The 23,284-nt window shown below is 38.5% G+C and overlaps 1 protein-coding gene across 3 annotated transcripts in view; it reads right to left on the bottom strand.

Annotated features, from left to right (window-relative positions):
- Nucleotides 1–23,284, bottom strand: part of CEP162 (centrosomal protein 162) — a 94,249-nt gene that overhangs the window by 63,100 nt on the left and 7,865 nt on the right. For all 3 annotated transcript variants that reach the window (XM_062186448.1, XM_062186449.1, XM_062186447.1), the window contains 6 exons: nt 18,800–18,946; nt 18,281–18,464; nt 14,529–14,596; nt 7,967–8,085; nt 5,067–5,097; nt 4,458–4,574 (listed from right to left, as the gene is read on the bottom strand). In XM_062186448.1, the coding sequence (XP_062042432.1) occupies nt 4,458–4,574; nt 5,067–5,097; nt 7,967–8,085; nt 14,529–14,596; nt 18,281–18,464; nt 18,800–18,946 (666 nt within the window). The remainder of the gene's footprint in view (nt 1–4,457; nt 4,575–5,066; nt 5,098–7,966; nt 8,086–14,528; nt 14,597–18,280; nt 18,465–18,799; nt 18,947–23,284) is intronic.

Consider the following 23,284-nt stretch of genomic DNA (forward strand, 5'->3'; position numbering starts at 1 on the left):
CGTGGAGAGCATGGGAGCCCAAGTTCGGGACACCAGCGGCAGACTCAACACACCAGCGCTGGAACGCGAGGTGAGCCGAACCTCAATAGCCCAAGACACCAGCGGGCAAGCGGAAAGAGGAGACTAGAGGGAACGAGGCTTGAAACTCTGTGGGGAAAAGTTCACCAGGCTAACTAGAAGAGAGAGAGAGAAAAAAAAGTGACCGATACGAACACGAGTTTCTCTCTCTCCGCTCACCCCTCAAAGGCGAGCAAGACAAAGAGCAGGCGCCATTTTGGACATACGTCATAAGCAGGGCGACCTCAGGTCTGCACTGGCCCTGAGCCTAGCAGAAAAACCTGACTCTGGGGGGAGGGCTGAAATAACAGGAGATTAGCATCTAACTTGGCAACCCAGTGGGAGACTGCAGGAGAATTGGAGCCCACACTGAGGGCAGCACAGATTCCCTGTGTGGTCCTTGGGAAAGAGCTTCTGATCTCTGGCTCCTGTGGGTATATCATTCCCTGCTAACTACCTCCAATTACGTTCAGCTGTGTGGAATTACTTCCCTTTTGAATCAAAAAAAGAAAGAGAGATTTACCACACCTAACCTGGGAGTGTCATCTTTGACACACCCCCAACCCTGAGGAACCAAACACAGCTCTCAGTCCACACTCATCTCAAGCCTCTAAGCCTCCACTGAAAGCAGACAGTCCACTTAATATAGAGCCATAGTGTAAAAAGAATAAACACCACAGTGAAGAAACCAAATATCTCCAACATGCCAAACAACAAATGCAAAAACTGAGGTAACAAGAACAAGGAAGACACTATGACGCCCCCAAATGAAAAAGACACCCCAATTCAAGACTATGAAGATGATGAGATAGAGGAAATGCAAGAAGCAGATCTCAAAAAATTGATAAGAACATTAAGAAGTTCTCAAAAACAAATTCTTGAACTACAGAAATCCTTAATGGACAAGATAGAAAATCTCTCTCGTGAAAATGAAATATTAAGGAGGAATCAAAATGAAATGAAACAACTAGTAGAACATGAAACTGTGATAGTGACAAAAAACCACAATGAAATGAAGAACTCAATAGATCAAATGACAAACACATTAGAGAGCCTTAAAAACAGAATGGGTAAAGCAGAAGAGAGAATATCAGACTTAGAAGACAGAGAACAGGAAAGGAAACAGGCAAACCAAAGAAAAGAAGAAGAAATTAGAAATCTAAAAAATATTGTCGGGAATCTACAGGATACTATTATAAAAACCCAACATTCGGGTTCTAGGAGTTCCTGAAGGCATGGAGAGGGAGAAAGGATTAGAAGGCATTTTCAGTGAGATACTAGCAGAAAATTTCCCAGGTTTGGAGAAGGACAGAGGCATCTTAGTACAGGAAGCTTATAGAACCCCTAATAAACATGACCAAAAGAGATCCTCACCACGACATGTGCAGCCAGGATACAAAATGACACGTGTCCATGAGACAATGAAAGTAGTGAAAAGTTAGATCTGGCCTGGTGCTGGGAAAAACCTTATTTTTATGTTTACTAAACACTTAAACAAAATACAATAAAATTCCTAAATCATATGATTAACTAAAGGCAATCTCTGAGCCTGTTTAGACAAGGTAAAACAAAACAAAACAAGTCATTGAATATTTCAGTTCTTAAACCAAGTTCAAATCATCATTTGAATATTTGCAAGTATATTTTTAAAATCCTAGGTAAATGAAATAACCTACAAACATTGTTTATTCTGTATGTCTGCAGATTCTTTTCTACAGCTTGTGTTATTAACAAATAGCTTATATAAATAATGATGATAACAACCATAGAGTGGCTACTGCTTAATGAGTTTTAATAATTATCTCAGTTGATCATCAAAAGTTTTATTTTTAAAGAGGAAACAGGCTTAGAGGCACATGGCTCGTAAGCGCAAGGCTGCGAATATGAATACAAGTCTACACGGCAGTAACTTCATGCTCTACTACCTTCCAGGCATCGACTAATCAAGCTATTTCAGAGTTTAAGAAAAAAGGCCAAGAAACTCTAACTTTATAACTGTTTGGATCATCTTAATATGATTATCTTAATACAATTTTTACTTTTAGCAATATATTTTTACTTGAATTTTTAAAAAATTTGAGAGGCAGGGACACAGTCTGATAGAGACAGTGGGAGAGACAGAAAGAGAGAACTCCCATTTGCTGATTTTTTTCCTAAGTGGCTGCCATGGCCAGGGCTGGGCCCCGATGCCAGATCTGAGAGTCAAGAACTCAATCCAGATCTCCCATGTGGGTGCCAGAGGTCAAAATACTTGAGCTATCACTTGCTGTTTCCCAAACTCTGCCTTGGTAGGAATTTGAAATCCAATTCAGAGCCAGAAATCAAACCCAGGCACTCTAATACAAGACAGGGGTATATAAATTGCTGGGCACAAACACCTGTCCTGTGAGTCTTTCTTATAGTCTAACAGCATTAGTTTTCATACTGTGATGAATAAAGTAGCAGTTTTTCAAAGAAAATAATGGGTTCCACAAATATTTGATTGGAATCCCATTTTAAATTATGCTTTAAAACAGTATAATAGAACCTAGTCTGCACACTAGAATATGCCCTTTACGTAACTATAATATTTGGAAGATATTATGTAATTACAGTATTTTTGATAACTTTTGCCTTCTCTTTAACTTGTTTCCATGCATGTCAGAATAAAATTCCTCTGGCCATTGTGCATACATGGAGCTTCCCATAGCATACTGATAACTAGAAAAGTTGTAGCTCAACAATGGTCTTTTGAAAGAACTCATGTCTGATTACTGAAAACTGTAGAAGTGGTGGACCATCACAGCACATATATGACATGACATGGCTACTTAAACAGTGGTACAGCTGAGGGACATGGGCTCTGGGTATGCTTTCATCATGGCAGAGCAATTCTTTTGGGTGACAGTATATGTCTTGTCGGAAAAATTCTTATACATAGCTTTAACTTTTTGGCTTGTGTACTTATGTTTTAAAATGGAAGGGGATGAAACAGAGGTAACTCTCAGAAAGAAAGTAACTAGAAACAAAAGATCTAAAAGAAATTTACAGTTTGACCTTTTTTTTGATCTGGTTGCTGATTATATGTGTGTATTTAATAACTGAAAACTCATTAAGTTGCACTTTTCTGTAGCTATATTTTGATAAAAAGTAAAAATAAAAAAAATAAAATGCAAGCTAATGTTTATAGTTGGTTAGTGGTTTCATCTTTATTTCCAAGTGTCTGAATTGGTATATTTAACCAATATCATGAGATGCAAAAGCTGATTAAAATGTTTTCATTTGCAACTGTTAATGTGGTAAGATTATTACTATACAACAACAAAAAAAATACAGAGTGGAAGATTGATGGTGATAAAAGAATGTTAACAAATGTCTATAGATCCTAATTTCAAAATTTTCAAAAAAACCTCCATTCTCATTAATTTTTAAAGCACTTATATTTTATTCTTTAACCACATAACTTTTTAAGTATCATTTCTGCATTAAAAATATTTTTATTTATTTTCATTCTCTTTGAAAGGCAGAGAGATAAAGAGAGAGAGAGAGACAAAGAGACAGACAGGGACCTTTCATCCCCTGGTTCATTCCCCAAATGCCTGAAATAACAAGGGCAGGGCCAGGCTGGAGCCAAGAGCCCAGAATTCTTCTCTTGATATCTGGCAGGGACCCCGGTACTTGAGTCGCCATCTCCTGCCTCCCAGGCTGTGCACCAGCAGGAAGCTGCATCTGAACTGGAAGAGCCAGGACCTGATCCAGGCAGTTCCATATAGGATGTAAGCAGCCCAGGCAATAAATTAACCACTGTGCAAAGTGTCTGCCCCTCATTAATTTTATAGGTAGATGTCACAACTGAGAGCTTATAAATTTATACTGATAAATATAGCATTTTTACCTCTAAATAATGTTCTATATAAGATTTTAATTGGATAAACGGTTCCACTGTTTTAAAAATGTTTGACAAAGTAGTTTATCAAAGACTTTTATAAGCTCTGGCATAGCCTCACTGGTCTTCGGTGTTTCAGAATTGTGGGAGCTAATCTAATGTCTTCCTAAAGAGAAGGAAAGCTCTCTTTGGTCTTATGGAAAAGAACATAAGGCCAAAGTCTCATTTCTTCTACAAGGCAAAATTAACTTAATACTGTGGAGTGGCACAGTATTACGTAGGTAAATTGTTAATATTTACCTACAGTGCTACACTTTTGCATCAATAGCATTTACTCATTTATTAATAAGTGTTTATTTTAACATCACTTGACTTGATCTATTAGCATTAAGTGCCACCATTAGTGAGTTCTGGTTATTTAAATTATTAAAGATGGTAGAAAACGTGAAATATATACCTTTATATACCTCACTAGAAATGAAGTCAATGGATTACAAAGTATTCCAAAGAACAGCAATTTTTCAAATGTGTTTACCTGTTTCTGTCATTTCATTATCAGTCATTTCCTGTAGGGTTTTTGGCTTAGCTGCTGCTTTATCCTGTTCATCCAGGTTGACATCTTCAACAGAGTCTAATGAATCAAGAAGTACAACTGAAAGAATAGAAAAAAAAAAAGGACTGTAAGTAATTTGTGTAGTTTCTTTCTCATATACAATGTCTATATACAATCAGTATTTAATCTTGTGTGTATATGTATATATTAAAACAAGCATGATTTAGGTATACAAGTGGTCTTCAAAAAGTTCATGAAAAATCCTCATTATATTTTAATTCTATTTGTCCACAAGCTTTCTGAAGCCCTCTCAAATATAAAAAGTGTGATTTTCTTGTTATGTACAAGAGAGTAAGTTAACATGAACACACCTACCTGTGCTTACAAACAGTCTAATAAGAACAACAAAAAAAATTCTCAAGTATAACAGGATTCATGACAGGCAGAAGGAATGCATTATTGAGAAAAGCAATAAAGTTTAATTCCTTAGAGATAGTTAAAAACAGTAATTTACTCAGAATTACTGAGATAAAATTTTCTGAATAGACTAATTCTTGCTACCAAAAATATACAAATATACATAACATTTACCATTAGCCAGCATGCCGGTTTTCTCTTCTTCCTAAGGTAAAAGAAAATTATTTTATGTTTTAAGACCAAAATCACATCAAATGTCCACAAGGCAAACTCTATTGTGAAGAGATCAAGAAGTTATGCTTTCTAGGTTTTTGTCACCATTTTCATTTATTAACAGTATGTCAAAACTATAGCTCTGAGAAAACTTTTAAAAGTCTCTTCCAAACTTTGGCAATTACCAAAACTAATTTAGGCTTTTAAAAGCCTCTCTTAAAGTGTTTAGGTGCCTACCATCTGCTCACTGACCTTGCTCAAAACTTCTGTTTTTAACTTCAACATAACAGAGCTTCTTCACATGAGTCCTGTAATTACTTCAAAATCAGTTTTTCCTTGTTAAAAATAACCAAATATACCTTATACTTATTGTTTCATCCACATTTCAAAAGACAGATTTTAAGAAGGCAAGCCATCAAACAGCAAGACAGGTGAAGCTCTTCAATACTGCAGGTATTGGGCCCTTAGAACAGGGGTGGGGAATGTCTAGCCTGCAGACGCCTAAGGAGTGTGAAATCATTTGGCCTGGCCTGGCCCTGCCAACGCTACCACAGGCAGGCTCAAAATTCAATAAACCTACAGCAGGCTAATTTTTAAGCTGATAATTTCATATGGCCCACAAATGATGTTATAAATACCTAAATGGTCAATGGCAGAGAAAACGTTCCCCACCTATGCCTTAAAGTAACTTCTAATTAGTGTCTCCATATTCCTCAGAAGCCTATGAAGTGTGTAGGGTCCTCCCATAATAACAAAGCTATAGGGGCCTGCGCTGTGGTGTAGCAGGTTAAACCACCACCGGCAGTGTCGGTATTCCACATGAGTGCCAGTTCAAGTCCCAGCTTACTCCACTTCTGATCCAGCTCCCTGCTAATGTCCCTGGAAAAGCAGTGGAAGATGGCCCAAGCCCTTCGGCTCCTGCATCCTCGTGAGAGACCTGGAAGAAGCTTCTGGCTCCTGGCTTCGGACTGGCCCAATTCCAGCCATCACAGCCATTTGGGGAATGAACCAGCCATCTCTCTCTGTCTCTGCCTTTTTCTCTCTGTAACTCTTGCCTTTCAAGTAAAATCAATAAATCTTAAAAAATAACAAAGCTGTAAGTCTTTCCTGTTTTGAATCTTACCCAGACATTTCTTTGTGAGGCTTCTACAATTGGGCTGAAATATTTTAGTGCAGGGGACATTTTCTTAATATACTGTACCATCATGCATTATTAATTTTCTCAAAGAATATTGTAATTGCCATATTTCATGTATAAATCACATGACACAGAAAGGAAGATAGCAACCCAAAACAAAGTATCAAGTTTAAAATTAAAGAGTATTTACATATACCTGAAAAGTATTTCACTCTTTATTTAGAGGCTATGAGTTTCACACATATTCAAAACATCTAGTCCTACCTAATATGCAGTCCCAAGAGACTGTGTACACAAGACCAAAATAACAACAGAAATTGTCTTATAACTACTATTAGAAAGCTTCACAGATAAGTTCCGTATGATAGGTTATTTATTTATTTATTTATTTTTTTGACAGGCAGAGTGGACAATGAGAAAGAGAGAAAGGTCTTCCTTTTCCGTTGGTTACCCACCAATGGCTGCTGTGGCTGGCGCACTGCGCTGATCCAAAGCTAGGAGCCAGGTGTTTTTCCTGGTCTCCCATGTGGGTGCAGGGCCCAAGGACTTGGGCCATCCTCCACTGTACTCCCGGGCCACAGCAGAGAGCTGGACTGGAAGAGGAGCAACCAACTCAGAATCCAGCGCCCTGACTGGGACTAGAACCCAGGGTGCCAGTGCCGCAGGTGGAGGATTAGCCTAGTGAGCCGCGGCACCAGCCCTTGATAGGTTATATGCTACATAGTCCTATAGCTCTGAACAAGCCTTGGTAGCAACTGGGAAATGAAAGAATTAGAGCAGAACACTGCTGAATGTGAAAGGAATAACATAATTCCTAATCTTAGCCAACTAAGTTTTAATTTTTAAATTTTTTTTTGACAGGTAGAGTTATAGACAGAGAGAAAGAGAGAGACAGAGAGAAACGTCTTCCTTCCATTGGTTCACCCACCCAAATGGCTGCAACAGCCAGTGATGCGCCAATCCAAAGCCAGGAGCCAGGTGTTTCCTCCTGGTCTCCTATGTGGGTGCAGGGCCCAAGCACCTGGACCATCCTCCACTGCCTTCCCAGGCCACAGCAGAGAACTGGGCTGAAAGAGGAGCAACCGAGATGAGAACCCGGCACCCATATGGGATGCTAGCGCCACAGGCGGAGGACCAACCAAGTGAGCCATGGCGCTGGCCCCCAGCCAACTAAGTTTTAGACCCTACTAAGGGAAATTTATTGTACTTTACAATGAAAATTCCTGTCACAGAAAACTGTAATATACCTATTAAAATGTAGTTTTGGAAATTTAATTTTCAATTCCTGAAGCTTAACTAAGAGAAACCCTTTGCCAAACACAATCCCTTACAGAATCAATTGTCACAGTTTCAGCTGACATCTGAGTTAAGAAAATGTACACCTGAGTGTGTAGACCCCTAAGCTGACAGCAAAGAACAAGAACTTTGTATTCTGAGCTCCTAAATGGCAAGTTAGCCAGGTTAATGGAAGAAGTTGTCAAACTGTTAAATACATAATTAGGAGCCGGTGCTGTGGCCTAATAGGCTAAGCCTCTACCTGAGGCACCGTCATCCCAAATGGACAGACATCATTTCGTGCCCTACTCTGGTGGTTGTGGCCATCTGAGGAGTGAACCAGTGGATGGAAGACCTCTTTGTCAATCCTTCTCTCTGTAACTCTTTCTCAAATAAACTCTCAAATAAATAAATAAAATCTTAAAATCATACATAATTAATAATGTACCTGTTTGGGTACATATATTTTTTCTGATTTGGGATTTTCTTTGGAATGAATTTCTTCATCTTTGGTAGTCAAAGGTACATCAATATCTTCAGCATCTTCAAAATCATCACTGTAATTTTCTGAAGAAAATAATTTTTTTATCAGAGGAAATGCATTTTTTTCTGAAAATAACTAAAATACGTATCAAATTTGTCTGAAATTTACAATGAATATACAGCACAATCAATTTTATAAATTACTAATTCTGAAATAATGTGAAAATGCAACTATGAGAAGTCAGGTAGAATGTACCATACATTTTTATATATTAATCATAAAATATAATTTAAAAAATTTTATGTGAGTTATACAAGTTTCATGCATTTCATATATACAGATTTAGGAAAATAGGGACACTCCCCCACCTCCTCCTGCCCATGTTCCTACCCTTCTTCCTCTTCTCTCTCCCATTCCCATTCTTATTTTTACAAAGATCTACTTTCAGTTTACTTAATGAAGGTAAAATTAACCCTACACTAAGTAAAGGAGTTCAACAAATAGTATGAAGAAAAAAAAAAAAAAAACTTTCCTTTAACAGAAGAGACAAGGGCTGTAAACAATCATTGAATCTCAAAACATCTATTTCACTCAAAAATAATTTTTACAAGTACAAGAATCATACTGTCAAAAAAGTCAAATTTCAAGGAAAGACTGATTTTTCAAAGGAAGGAGTCTACATAAAAATAATTTATTGAAATATTAACATAAAAATAACTTCAGAGAATTTTTCTTGAGATTTAATGTTAATATGCAATCTTATTTTTACTTCATTGTCTTTAGTTTCAAATAGTTCTAAGCGCTTTATATTTTTAGTCTTTATTATGATTAGCTAAACATTTCTAGAACGGTCCAAAAGATTTTATATGAAATTTAAAATAAAATTTCAGTATTTCTGTTCAAACAAAAATCTGGGGCTGGCACTGTGACACAGCGGGTAAACCAGTCTCAGCAAATTCAAAAAGACAGAAATCATACCATGCATCTTCTCAAACAACTATGGAATGAAGCTGGAAATCAACAACTCGGGAATCTCTACAGCATATGCAAACACATGAAAACTGAACAATATGCTCCTGAATGAACAGTGGGTCATAGAAGAAATCAAAAGAGAAATTAAAACATTTCTGGAAACAAATGAAGATGACAACACAACAAATCAAAACTTATGGGATACAGCAAAAGCAGTGGTAAGAGGAAAGTTTATAGCAATTGGTGCTTGCATCAAGAAATTGGAAAGGCACCAAATAAATGAGCTATCAGTGCACCTCAAGGATCTAGAAAAACAATAGCAAACCAAACTAAAAACTAGTAGGAGAAAAGAAATAAATAAAATTACAGAAGAAATCAACAAAATGGAATCCAAAAAAATAATACAAAAGATCAGCAAAAGGAAGAGCTGGCTTTTTGAAAAAATAAACACAATTGACACACCATTGGCCCAAATAACCAAGAGAGAGAGAGAATAGACTCAAATCAATAAAAGCAGAGATGAAAAAGGGGATGTAACAACAGACACTACAGAAATAAAAAGAATCATCAGAAATTACTACAAAGAGCTGTAGGCCAACAAACTGGGAACCCTAGAAGAAATGGATAGATTCGTGGACACATACAACCTACCTAAATTGAGCAATGAAGACACAGAAAACCTAAACAGACCCATAACCAAGATGGAAATTTAATCAGTAATAAATGCCCTCCCAATAAAGAAAAGCCCAGGACCAATGGCTTCACTGCTGATTTCTACCAGACATTTAAAGAATAACTAACTCCAATTCTTCTCAAGTTATTCAAAACAATTTAAACAGAGGGAATCCTCCTAAATTCTTTCTAAGAAGCTAGCATCAGCTTAATTCCTAAACATTCACTTTCCCTGATGAACAGAGACGCAAAAATCCTCAACAAAATTCTAACCAATAGAATCCAACAACACATCAGAAAAATCATCCACCCAGACCAAGTGGGATTTATCCCTGGTGTGCAGGGATGGTGAACATTTCAAATTAATCAATGTGATACATCACATTAACAAACTGCAGAACAAAAACCGCATATGATTATATCAATAGATATAGAGAAAGCATTTGATAAAATACAATACCCTTTCAGGATGAAAACCCTAAGCAAATTGGGTATATAAGGAACATTCCTCAACAAAATCAAGGCAGCTGATGACAAACCCATGACCAGCATATTGAATGGGGAAAAGCTGGAAGCATTCCCACAGAGATCTGGTGCCAGACAGGGTTACCCACTCTCACCATTGCTATTCAATACAGTCCTAGAAACTTTAGCCAGAGCTATTAGGCAAGAAAAAGAAATCAAAGGGATACAAATTGGGAAGAAGGAAGTCAAAATATCCTAATTTGCAGACAACATGATTCTTTATATAGGGGATCAAAAAAACTCCACTAAGAGACTTATTGGAACTCATAGAAGAGTTTGGTAAAGTAGCAGGATATAAAATCAATAGACAAAAGTCAACAGCCTTTTTATACACAGACAATGTCATGGCTGAGAAAGAATTTCTAAGATCAATCCCATTCACAGTAGCTACAAAAAAAAAAAAAAAATCAAATACCTTGGAATAAACTTAGCCAAAGATGTCAAAGATCTCCATGGCAAGAATTACAAAATATTAAAGAAAGAAATAGAAGAAGATACAAAAAATGGAAAAATCCTCCATGTTGATGGATTGGAAGAATCAGTATCATCAAAATATCAATTCTTCCAAAAGCAAATTAAAAGCTTCAATGTGACACCAATCAAAATACCAAAGACATTCTTCTCAGATCTAGAAAAAATGATGCTCAAATTTATAAGGAGGCACAGGAGAACTTGAATAGCTAAAGCAATCTTAATACAACAAAAACAAAGTTGGAGACTTCACAATACCAGGTTTCAAGACATAGTAAGGGCAATTATAATAATAATAATAAAAAAAGCCTGGTACTATTACAAAAACAGATGTATAGACCAATGGAACAGAATAGAAACACCAGAAAGCAATCTAAACATCTACAACAAACTTATATTTGATCAAGGAGCTAAAACCAATTCCTGCAGCAAGAACAGTCTATTCAACAAATGGTGCTGGGAAAACAGGATTTCCACATGCAGAAGCATGAAGCAAGACCCCTACCTTGCACCTTACACAAAAATCCACTCAACAGGGATTAAAGATCTAAATCTGCAAGCCAATATCATCAAATTATTAGAGAACATCATAGAAACCCTGAAGGATTCTGGCACAGGCAAAGACTTCTTGGAAAAGACCCCAGAGGCACAGGCACCCAAAGCCAAAATTAACAACTGGAATTACATCAAATTGAGAAGTTTCTTTACAGCAAAAGAAATAGTCAGGAAAGTGAAGAGGCAACAGACAGAATGGGAGAAATTATTTGCAAACTATGGAACTGACAGAGGATTAATAAACAGAATCTACAAGGAGATCAAGAAACTCCACAGTTTCTTGATAATCCACTTAAGAGATGGGCCAATAACTTAGACATTTTCTTTTTTTAAAGTTTTTTTTTTTTTTTTTTTTGACAGGTAGAGTTACAAACAGCAAGAGAGAGACAGAGAGAAAAGTCTTCCTTCTGTTGGTTCAACCCCCGAATGCTGCAATGGCCGGAGCTACGCCGATCCGAAGCCAGGAGCCAGGAGCTTCTTCCTGGTCTCCCACATGGGTGCTGGGGCCCAAGCACTTGGGCCATCCTCCATTGCCTTCCACGCCACAGCAGAGAGCTGAACTGCAAGAGGAGCAACCGGGACTAGAACCTGGTGCCCATATAGGATGCCAGCGCCACTGCACCAGCCCCATTTTTCAAAAGAGGAAATCCAAATGGCCAACAGACACATGAAAAAATATTCAGGATCTCTAGCTGTCAGGGAAATGCAAATCAAAACCACACTGAGGTTTCACCCCAGTTAGAATGGCTTTCTTACAGAAATCAACAAATAACAAATGCTGGCAAGGACGTGGGGAAAAAGGTACCCTAATCCACTGTTGGTGGGAATGCAAACTGGTAAAGCCACTATGGAAGGCAGTTTGGAGATACCTCAGAAATCTGAATATAGTCCTACCATACGACCCAGCCATCCCACTCCTCAGAATTTATCCAAGGAAAATGAAATCTGCAAATAAAAGAGCTATCTGCACCTCCATGTTTATTGTAGCTCAACTCACAATAGGTAAGACATGGAATCAACCTAAATGCCTAAACGTCAACCTAAACATCAACAGATGCCTGGATAAAGCAATTATGGGATACATACTCTGTGGAATACTACACAGCAGTAAAAAAAAAAAATGAAATCTGGTCTTTTAACAAAATGGATGAATCTGGAAAACATCAGACTTAGTGAAATAAGCCAGTCCCAAAGGGACAAATATATGTTCTCCCTGATTGGTGACAACTAACTGGGTACCCAAAAGGAAACCTGTAGAAGTGAAATTGACACTATGAGAAACTGACTTTATCAGCTCTTGTCCTGATTGTCAAAGAACAGCTTATTATTTTATTCTTTTTACTACTTAATACCATTAATTGAACTCTACTTAACACGGAATTATTCATAGGTGTTTAAATCCAATTGAAAATTGATTCCAGTGAAAAAATAAGAGTGGGAATAAGAGAGGAAGGAGATGTACAGTTCAGCACACATTCGCTCAGACTTACCCCTAAGAGTAAAGCTAAAAACTTGCCATGGGACTTCAAATCCCTTTAAACTGGGTGGTACTAATACCATCTTACTAGTTAAAGTGATCATTTAAGTGTATAACTGATCATATAGATAGGAATAAGTGTCAAATGGATCACATAAATAAGACCAAGTGTCTGCTAATAACCATACATAGAATTAAAAAGGAGAGAATGATCCGTCATGGCAAGCAGGCCACATAACAGACTCATACAATGACAAACACCCTAAACAGCACTCTGGCCTCAGAATCAGCCCTTAAGAAGGCATTTGGATCTGGCTAAAAAGCCCATGAGAGTATTTAAGGCATGGAAAGCCAAGATATTGTGGCAAAAAACAGCCTATTTGTAAGATCTCTGTGAGATCCTAGTGGAAAGAAGGGACTGTCAAAGAAGGAGATAAACTTTCTCTGAAGGGAGGAGAGAACTTCCACTTTGATTATGGCTCTAAGTAATGTTGGAGTTTGTGGACTCAAAAGTCTTCCATAGTCAAGGCAGCTCATGAGCCTCGGGTGATCACTGACGCCATAAATAAGAGTATCAATTGTTAAATAAACAACAGGAGTCACTTTGCAATGTCACTTCCACATGTAGGACCTCTGTCCTTAATGAGTTGTACAGTGAGTATTAATGGTAAAACTTGTCTTCAAACAGCACTTTATACTTTGTGTGTCTGTGTGGTTGCAAACTGTTGAAATCTTTACTACTAGTATACAGTTGGTCTTCTGTATATAAAGATACTTAAAAATGAATCTTAATGAAGAATGGGATGGGAGAGACAACAGGAGGTGGGATGGGAGTCAGGGTGGGAGGGTGGGTATGGGGGGAAAAACTGTTATATTCCTAAAGCTGTACCTATAAAATTTGTATTTATTAAATAAAACTTTCTTTTTTTTTATTTTTTATTTTTGACAGGCAGAGTGGACAGTGAGAGAGAGACAGAGAGAAAGGTCTTTCTTTGCCGTTGGTTCACCCTCCAATGGCCGCCGCGGTAGGCGCGCTGTGGCTGGCGCACCGCGCCAATCCGATGGCAGGAGCCAGGTGCTTCTCCTGGTCTCCCATGGGGTGCAGGGCCCAAGCACTTGGACCATCCTCCACTGCACTCCCAGGCCACAGCAGAGAGCTGGCCTGGAAGAGGGGCAACCGGGACAGGATCGGTGCCCCAACCAGGACTAGAACCCGGTGTGCCGGCGCCGCAAGGCGGAGGATTAGCCTAGTGAGCCGTGGCGCCGGCCTTTATTAAATAACACTTTCTAAAAAACTATAAATATTCCATCTAAGAGAATGCAGAACAAAAGCAGCAGGAACAGTAAAAAAAAAAAAAAAAAAAAAAAAAAAGGTCCAAAAGCAAATGGCAAAATAGTAAAGTCATATCAGTAAATATTTTTGTAAAGAGTAGGAACACTTCAATTCTTCAATTAAAAGTCAGAGATGGTCAGATTAGATAAAAAAGCAAAATCGAGCTATATGCAGCCCACATGAAAATTGTTTGAAATACAAACACAGTCACATTAAAAGTCAAAAATATGGAGAACGGTCTATCTTGTACCTCTCCAGCTCCTTGCTTTGGAGTTATCTGTTGTGATTTCAGAGTCCAATAATCCTGGCATAAAGATCTTTTCTACTGCATTCACAATAGATCCATGGCCTACTCTCACTTCGAACAATTTCTTAGTAGTTCAAATTGTAACACAGGCAATCACATTACCTGTTTCCAAGACCATATGATTTTCTTTGTGATTATTTTTCTCTAGTCAGTGTCTTTATTACAAGTTCTATATGTTTTCAAATACGATAAATTTTTAAACTGATGAAATTACCTGCCAGTTCTTCACATTTTGATTTACTCTCATGTTCGTCTCCAGTTAGTTCTACATTGGCTTGATTACTGGAAAGAAATATTTAATTTAGTATTAATGTCAATAGTATATTTTCATGCAATCATTTGTCTAAACTTTAAAAAATCTCTAAAGTTATGCATGAAGGTATTTTTATGCTTGTACAAAAGTTTTTGGAAGACAGAATTTAAAGATGCTCATTTTGATGTGAGAAGTATTGAAATCCATGTATAGCTTTTTCATAATATGCATCTTCCCTGAACTTTCTGAAAACCCACTGTAATGCTTTTAAGTACTCCTGCTCTATCAAAAGTTAAAAATATGCAAGCTATAAACAATGGCTTATAAAGGATCCCCCTCTTTTGATAACACCACAAAAACATAGGCAACAAAAGCAAAAACAAACAATTATATAAAACTAATAAGCTTATGGACAACAAATGAAACAGTCAAGAGACAACTAACAGAATGGCAGAAAATATGTGCAAACTATTCATCTGACCACAGATTCAAATTCACAACATATAAGAAACTTGAAAAACTCAACAACAGAAAAACAAATAGCCCAGTTAGGAACTGGGTAAAGGATCTGAATAAATATTTCTCAAAAGAAGATATACAAATGGCCAACCAACACGTGAAAAAATTTTCAATATAACTGGCCATCAGCAAACTGCAAATCAAAACCACAATGAGTTATGTCACTCCAGTTAGAATGGCTATTATCAAAAAGACAAATAAAAACAAAACAACAAAAAATGCTGACCAAGATGTAGATGAAAGAAACTTTGTAACTATTGGTGGGAATGTAAACTAGTACAGCCCTCATGGAAACAGCATGGAGGTTCCTCAAAAACTAGAAATAGAACTGTCGTATGATCCAACCCTCTCACTACTGAGTACGTATCCAAAGGAAATGAAATTGATCTGATGAAGACATCTGTATTGATAGGTTTACTGTAGCAGTATTTACGATAGATAAGATTTGAAATCAATCTAAGTGTTCAATGACTGGATAAATAAAATGTATCTGTGCATACACATACACAATTAAGTACTATTATGCTAAAAAAATGAAATCTTGACATTTGTAGCAAAATTGCTAGAACTAGAGACAATTATATTAAGTGAAATAATCTAAACACAGAAAGATAAATACCATATGTTCTCTTTCACACAAAGAAGTTATTAAAATAATGTATCTATATATATTTGCTTCTAATTAAAATACTAATACTATAAGCTGGGCAGGGTAGAACAAGGCAGATGGGGGAGTTTACATAATGGGTACTAAAACATAGTAGGGCTAATGCAATAGGTTCTGGTGTTTTAAAGCATAGTGGGGTGAGCATGGCTCATGAATATGCATAATACCTAGTAGGCTCCAAACACAAAGACAACATAAGGAAATGGAAGGTTGATATGGCTGGTTTATTCTGTGTGTGTATGTTGAAATGATGCACTATACCCTTAAAAAGGTGCATGCTGAGGGGATGGATGTAGCATATTAGGTAAAGTGGTGGCCTGAGATGCCAGCATCCCATATGAGTACCAGAATGAGTCTCAGCTGTTCCACTTCTGATTCCCTGCTAATGTGCCTGGGAGAGCACTAGAAGATGGCCCAAGTGCTTAAGCTTCTGCACCCACATGGGAGATTCGGGTGAAGCTCCTGGCTTTGGCCTGGCCCAGACCTGGCTGTTGCAGTCACTTGGGGAGTGAACCAGCAGATAGAAGATCAATTGATTGATCTTCTCTCTCTCACAGTCTGTCTTTCAAACAAATACATCTTTAAAAAAAGAAGACATAAAAAATAAGAAATATTTCATAGGCAGGCACTGAAGCATGGTGGGTTAGCCTGCCACTTGGGATGCCTGCATCTCTTATTGGAGTGCCCAGCTAACATCCTGCTGATATGCCTGGGAGGCAGATCCCAGTTCAAGTGCATGGGCCCCTGCCACCCATGTGGAGGATCCAGATGGAGTTCTGGGCTCCTGGCTTCAATCTTTCCTAGCCCCAGTTGTTGTGCAGGGATTTTGGGAGTGAACCAATAGATTGAAACTCTGTCTCCCTCTCATTCTGCCTTTCAAATAAAAATGTAATAATAAACATTAAAAAGAAAGAAATACCACAAAAGGGGAAAAAATGTGGCCAACAAACCTGTGTATGTTTAATCTGTGTTGTCTCTGTTGGCAGAGGTAATCTTCAGGGGCCCTGAGGGCCCTGCTGTGTTCTTTCTGGCTATGCCAGGAATGCAAGGCTCTGACCATTCTTTTTTTTTTTTTTTTTTTTTTAAGATTTATCTATAAATTTGAAAGTCAGAGTTACAGAGAGACGCAGACACACAGAGATCTTCCATCTGCTGGTTCAATTCCCAGATAGTTGCAACAGTCAGGGCTGAGACAGGCCGAAGCCAGAAGCTTCACTTGGATCTCTCACATGGGTGGCAGAGGCCCAAACGTGAGCCTTCTTTTGCTGTTTTTACTAGGTCATTAGCAGGGAACTGGATCAGCGGTGGAGCGGCCGGAACATGAACCGGCACCCATATGAGATGCCAGCATTGCTGGTGGTGGCTTTACTGGCTATAACACAGTGATGGTCCCAACACTCCGACTATTCTTTACAAAGCCATTTCTCAGGGTTCTGTTTGCAGTGAGTAATCTTGCAAAAAGAAGTAGATTCCACTCAGTTTTTAAAAAAAAAGCAAGCCACCCACGCTTGTTTCCACTTATAATAAAAACAGCAACAGATTCTCCAAGCTCAGTGTTCCTCATCCATAAAGTGATGCGCAGACATCCATCACAGATTCTTTGCCTTGCCCCTGTGGGGCCATGGGTCACAGGAACCAAACGTAAACAAGGATAACACCAGAGTACTGCTTTGTTGTGAGACAAGGTCCTGTTTCTCACCCAGGAATCTTCTGTCTATTGTCAATATCTATAAAGTTGATAGGCTACCTTGTTGCTTTCAAGTATGATTAAAAAAAAAAATCTCAGACCCTGTACACTTCATGACAGGAAATGTACTCTTTTCTCCACAGTCAGTAATTAATCATCTCAAAGAGACGAGGCACACTAATAACCAGAGGTTATTGATTTCTTTACCCTTATTTGTACTTTTATGTTGTTACACTCCTAAAGAAAATTCTAACCTGCTTTCCACTTATAATTTTAAAAAACTACATAGATAACTAAAATGAGAAAATTAAAGATCTCAGGTTTCACAGAGATATGGAGAACACCAATGGTCTACTGTACTCAGGAGAGGAACCAGCTCAGTCAGCTAGCAGGATTTCCAGGATAAATGAGGTTTCCTGATCATCAGGGTCAACCACATGTAGAGGTGAACACTCAGACCAAACTTCCATTTGCTCATTGGTTTCCACTTCTCTTTCTACTCCTTTTTTCATAAGTTCATAATAATAACCTGGACTCTTATTTTTGGAAAATTATTTAATTGTTTTCCTATTAAAGACTTGTTAGAAATCATTATTAGTGGTGATAGCAACTTAGATATGAAATTTCTGGTACCTGGAGGCAGAGTCAGCTCTCAAAAGCAAATCAACACATTCTGTTTATACATAAGAAAAGCCTGACTATAATAAGGAACAGAAAATGGAGTTAAGAAAAAGATTTTTGCCTCTTGTAATGTTTACCTATTTAAGCCCATCCATATACCAGACACTAAAAAAAAAGAAAAGTGCAAGCAGTGAACTGCTTATATTGTGTTTACTTTACCTGTGTAAAACTTTTAAACATGTAGAGTCATTAGAATCCAGTTCTTTATTTAATCTTGAATAATCAATGGAAGACGTCAAGCCTTTCTCAAGCCTGGCAAAAAACTGCTCTTTTTCTTCCTGTTCCTCCAACGTGTCCAATCCCAATCCAAGAATACTATGATTGAGTTCAGAAACTGCTAGTTCTAAATGGAAATGCACAAACATATTTTATTAATAGAATTCTGATAAAACTCATTTACATGATGCATTCATGGACATTACACAGTAAATTGAAAACAGTTTTTACAAATACTTTATGTGATTGCTTACCCACCAAAAAGAGACTCATATTCATACAAATATATTAGTTTTAAGCTTTCTCCAGAGTTGTGATTCTAAACCTCTTGGAAGATATTAAAGCTGTCCACTTGCTTCAGTAATTGAGGTTCCAAGATCTTATGAGTTAATTTCTGTAGAAATTCTGACCATCAACTTAGTAACTAAAATATTATTGACTGATATACCACACATTTCTTACCATTTGCTTCTAAGCTGTCAGCACTTAAGACAGAGGTTCCACTGCTCTTAAGAAACTGAATCTTTTCAGCAGACTCCTCATCTATCTCCAGAACAGGCTGAGACGTCTTCTTTGTTTTCAAATAGCTCACATTTGTTTCAAGCAGTCCTAGGAGCAGATTTAATACAGTTGAATATTTTTGTTCGGAGAACTGTTTTGATCTCTATGCCACCACAATACCTGCTGTACTAATTTTGTGCACAGTGGTTATATAATCTGTTCTGTAAATAAAAATCCATCAGACCCGAAATTCAAAGAAAATCATAACTCTATTTGGTTTAGCATATCTTATTAAATGTTTCAAAAATTTGAGTAAAAGATTTTTAAGAATTATATTGATGCATAAGTACTTAATAGTCTACAATGCTCTATAAAAAATATTGCTGCCAGGGCTGGCACTGTGGTGCAGCAGGTTAAAGCCCTGGCATCCCATATGGGCACCAGTTCTAGTCCTGGCTGCTCCTCTTCCGATCCAGCTCTCTGCTATGGCCTGGGAAAGCAGTAGATGGCCCAAGTCCTTGGGCCCCTGCATCCATGTGGAAGACCCAAAAGAAGCCCCTGGCTTCTGGCTTCGGATCTGCGCAGCTCCGGCCACTGCGGCCATCTGGGGAGTGAACCAGCAGATGGAAGACTTCTCTGTCTCTGTCTCTACCTCCCTCTGTAACTCTGTCTTAAAAAAAAAATCTCTGCCTCATTTCCTCTGTTCATTATTATTCAGTGTGTTTTTGTTGCTTGCTTTGTAATACTACTGTAAGTAGACTGTGGGTGGCCTAGGTTAACAAAATATAAGACATGGGGCTGGCATTGTGGCATAGTGGGTAAAGCTGCCACCTGCAGTGCCAGCATCCCATACTGGCACCGGTTCAAGACCTGTCTGGCTCCACTTCCGATCCAGCTCTCTGGTATGGCCTGGGAAAGCAATGGAAGATGGCCTACGCCCTTGGGCCCCTGCACCTGTGTGGGAGACCTGGATGAAGTTCCAGGCTCCTGGCTTCGGACAGGTGCGGCTCCAGCTGTTGCAGCCGTTTGTGAAGTGAACTAGTGGATGGAAGACTTCTCTCTCTGCCTCTGCCTCTCTGTAACTCTGTCTTTCAAATAAATAAATAAATCTTTAAAAACAAAGAAAAATACAAGACTGAAAAACAGGTACACAAAAGGACAATAATAAAAGCTAGACAAGACCCTTTGTTAGTATACATATCAGTTGAAGAAAAGAGTCATTATTTCAAAAATACTAGAAACTGGCTCACTGTAGGATCTCTCACTGGGATCTGTGTTTATTGTTAAGGAAGGGAGGCTCCCAAATAATAACTTCCACATAGCTGCAGGAATGCAAAACTACATGCCAAGGTTTGGGTGCCCTTAGGGCAACTACCCAAGATCTCTCCCTGGCTCTGAAGCTGGACTCAGGGATGTGACCCACACCAACCATGCTCAGAGGACAGCATTTTGGAATGTGAAACTTTTTCTAAGGCTAATATATATTAAACATATTAAAAGTATTTTATGATTTTTTAGATATTAGGTGATATTAAGGAATTACTATCAATATTTCTTTTTCATTTATGTCTTGGATATTATAATAATTTTATTTTAAAAAGAGATTCTTTAGGGTTGGCAGTTAAGACACCTGTATCCCATACTGGAGTACCTCAGTTCAACTACCGGCTCTATATTCCAGGTTCCTGCTAACACAGACCCCAGGGTTGGCTCAAATAGCTGGGGTGAGTCCCTACCACTCATGTGGGAGACCTGGATTGAGTTCCCAGCTCTAGGCTTCAGCCAGCCTTAGTTCTTTGAGGGCATCTCAGGAATGAACCAGCAGAAGGGAGCTCTGTCTGTCCATCTGCCTCTTCCTCTGAAATTACTTCTTAAAAAGAGTCCTTATTTCAAGAGATGTTTTGCAGAAAGTAGATAGAAGTGACATGCTGGTGGGGATTTAGTTCAGCATAACGCAGTGTGTGAAGGGGTGGAGAATGACAAGGGCTACAGGTGAAACGTTATTGGCAATGTGTTAATAATTGTTGTAGCTGGGGCCAGCACTGTGGCTCACTTGGTTAATCCTATGCCTGTGGCGCGGGCACCCTATATAGGCACAGGGTTCTAGTACTGGCTGCTCCTCTTCCAGTCCAGCTCTCTGCTGTGGCCCAGGCGGGAGGATGGCCCAAGTGCTTGGGCGCCTGCACCCATGCGGGAGACCAGGAAGAAGCACCTGGCTCCTGGCATCAGATCGGCACAGCACCAGCCATAGTAGCCATTTGGAGAGTGAACCAATGGAAGAAAGACCTTTCTCTCTGTTTCTCTCTCTCACTATCTATAACTCTACCTGTCAAATAAAAAAAAAAAAAAGTTGTAGCTAGCAATGGGCACATGGGGCATACGCTACTTCTTTCTCCATGTTTGAAATCTTTTATATTAAAAATTTTTTTTAATGTTATATGATTTCTGGCCATAAAAGCTTATGTTTATATAGAATGTTTATGTTCCATGCATGTTTTTTAGCAAACTCCATGCCTACAAAGGTGTTAGTGCTGGCCCCACAATGAAAGCATTTACCATCATAAAAGTTAAGGACTAAGCATAATCAACAATGAATATTTTTTGCTGCCTGCTATGTGCCAGGAATTATACTAAATGCTGGGGATTTATCAGTGAGTAAAAATGATAAAAACCCCTGTCCTTGTGAAGCTTACATTCATGTGGCTATAGAGAGATTATTAATTAAAATAAATAAATGCAACTTCAAATAGAGTGGTCAGGAATGCCTTCGCTGAGAAGTTGACACTTAGGAAAAGATGTGCTAGAAGTAAGGGAGAAATCCAAGTGAGCTGTGAATGAAGAGTACGCCATGTAAAGCCTCTAAGCACACAAGTGTTAGGTAGGTGTGAAGAGCAAGGAGGCCAGCGTCGTTCTAGTAGCCGGGGCTAGTGAAAGGCAGTAGAAGTTGAGAGGCCAGGAAGTCAGGATGCAGGGCTGGAGGGAGAGTGGTAGCTTATGGGGCATTAGCTTTTATGATGAGTGACATGAGAAGCTACTACAGGGAGTAGGTGGCTTGATGTGGCAGATAACAAAGTTTTGGGTATAAAGAAGTTCAAAGAACTCAGGTGTTAGGTTATTGGACTTCACATTAATGAACTAAGGGTCACAACTGGAGAACGACAGTGTTGATCTTTGAGGAAGGAAAAGGAATAACCTGGAAGTTAACAGGTAATTGTAACACGCAAAGACAACAGGTGTTCTGACAACGTGGTTCACAGGAGAGTGCAGGGAGAAAGGTCTGGAAGTGGCATGAAGAGAAATCTACACCTTTCCCAGGTCGAACACAACAGGAGATGTGGTAAGGGCAACAGTGGCCACTGAAGGAGGTTACTGGAGAAGCAGAGAGGAGAATTAAATGTGAATCCCAACTCTAAGTTCTTTGAGGTGAGATATTAATGGGGGAAGGGGGTAAAGATTCTTGCCAAGACTGAAAAATTCAAGAATGTTCTGCAAGGAAGTAACATTTCTGCTAAGATGTGAAGAGCAGGAAATAATGAGGTGAACTGGAAAAGGGGAACAAGTACAAAGGCTCGACAATGGGAAGAATGGGGAAGTTGAGGATGCAAAAGGCCATGAGGCTGTAAAATGAGTTAGGGTGACTCTGGGAGGAGATAAGCCTAAAGCAGGTGTGTCAGACCAGCTCTCCTCAGCCCAGGGGCAGAGTTTTGCACTTTATTTCAACAGCACTAGAAACACTGGAAACAAAGAACTGCTTTTCTCTAACAGTATATACTAGTGAAGAACTGAGAAATGGAAAAGGGAAATAATTATGTGATATAGATATTAAGATGAGAAAAATATAATTTTGTGTTAGGAGTTCATATTAAGAAATTCTGGCTTCAATTTCTTAATTAGTGTCTTCTCAGAAAGGGTTCAAAATCCATTTCATGGCTTTATATGAATAATTGTTTTAACAGACCAAATAATAACTTCCACAAAGCTGCAGAAATGAAAAAGTGCGTGCCAAGGTTGAGGCGCTCTTGGGGCAACTACCCAAAGTCCCACCCTAGCTCTGAAGCTGGACTCAGGGGATGTTACTCACACCAACCATGCTTAGAGGGCTAACAGAAACCAAAATCCAATTTAGCTGTTTATAATGAAGAGTATAAATAGCAAGAGAATTGTTTCGTCAGAATATTTTATGCTTATGGCAACTGAAAAAGAAAGCAAACGATAACACAGAAGTTGCTCATGTCAATATTTAGTTGTATCTAACACTCATAATGCATTCATCTCTTAAGAGGGGTGTTCGATTCTCCCTTAGAAGCTTCTACACTCTTGATGGCAGGAAGCACATCTTGCCTTTGCACACTTGTGCCTAGTATTCAGAACATAACATGAACTCGATAAACGTCTGTGATTGAACCAGGACCATACTATAGCATGGGGCTGGGAACACTCTTATTT

The sequence above is a fragment of the Lepus europaeus genome, chromosome 3 (genome assembly GCF_033115175.1).
Source record: "Lepus europaeus isolate LE1 chromosome 3, mLepTim1.pri, whole genome shotgun sequence".
Taxonomy (NCBI): domain Eukaryota; kingdom Metazoa; phylum Chordata; class Mammalia; order Lagomorpha; family Leporidae; genus Lepus; species Lepus europaeus.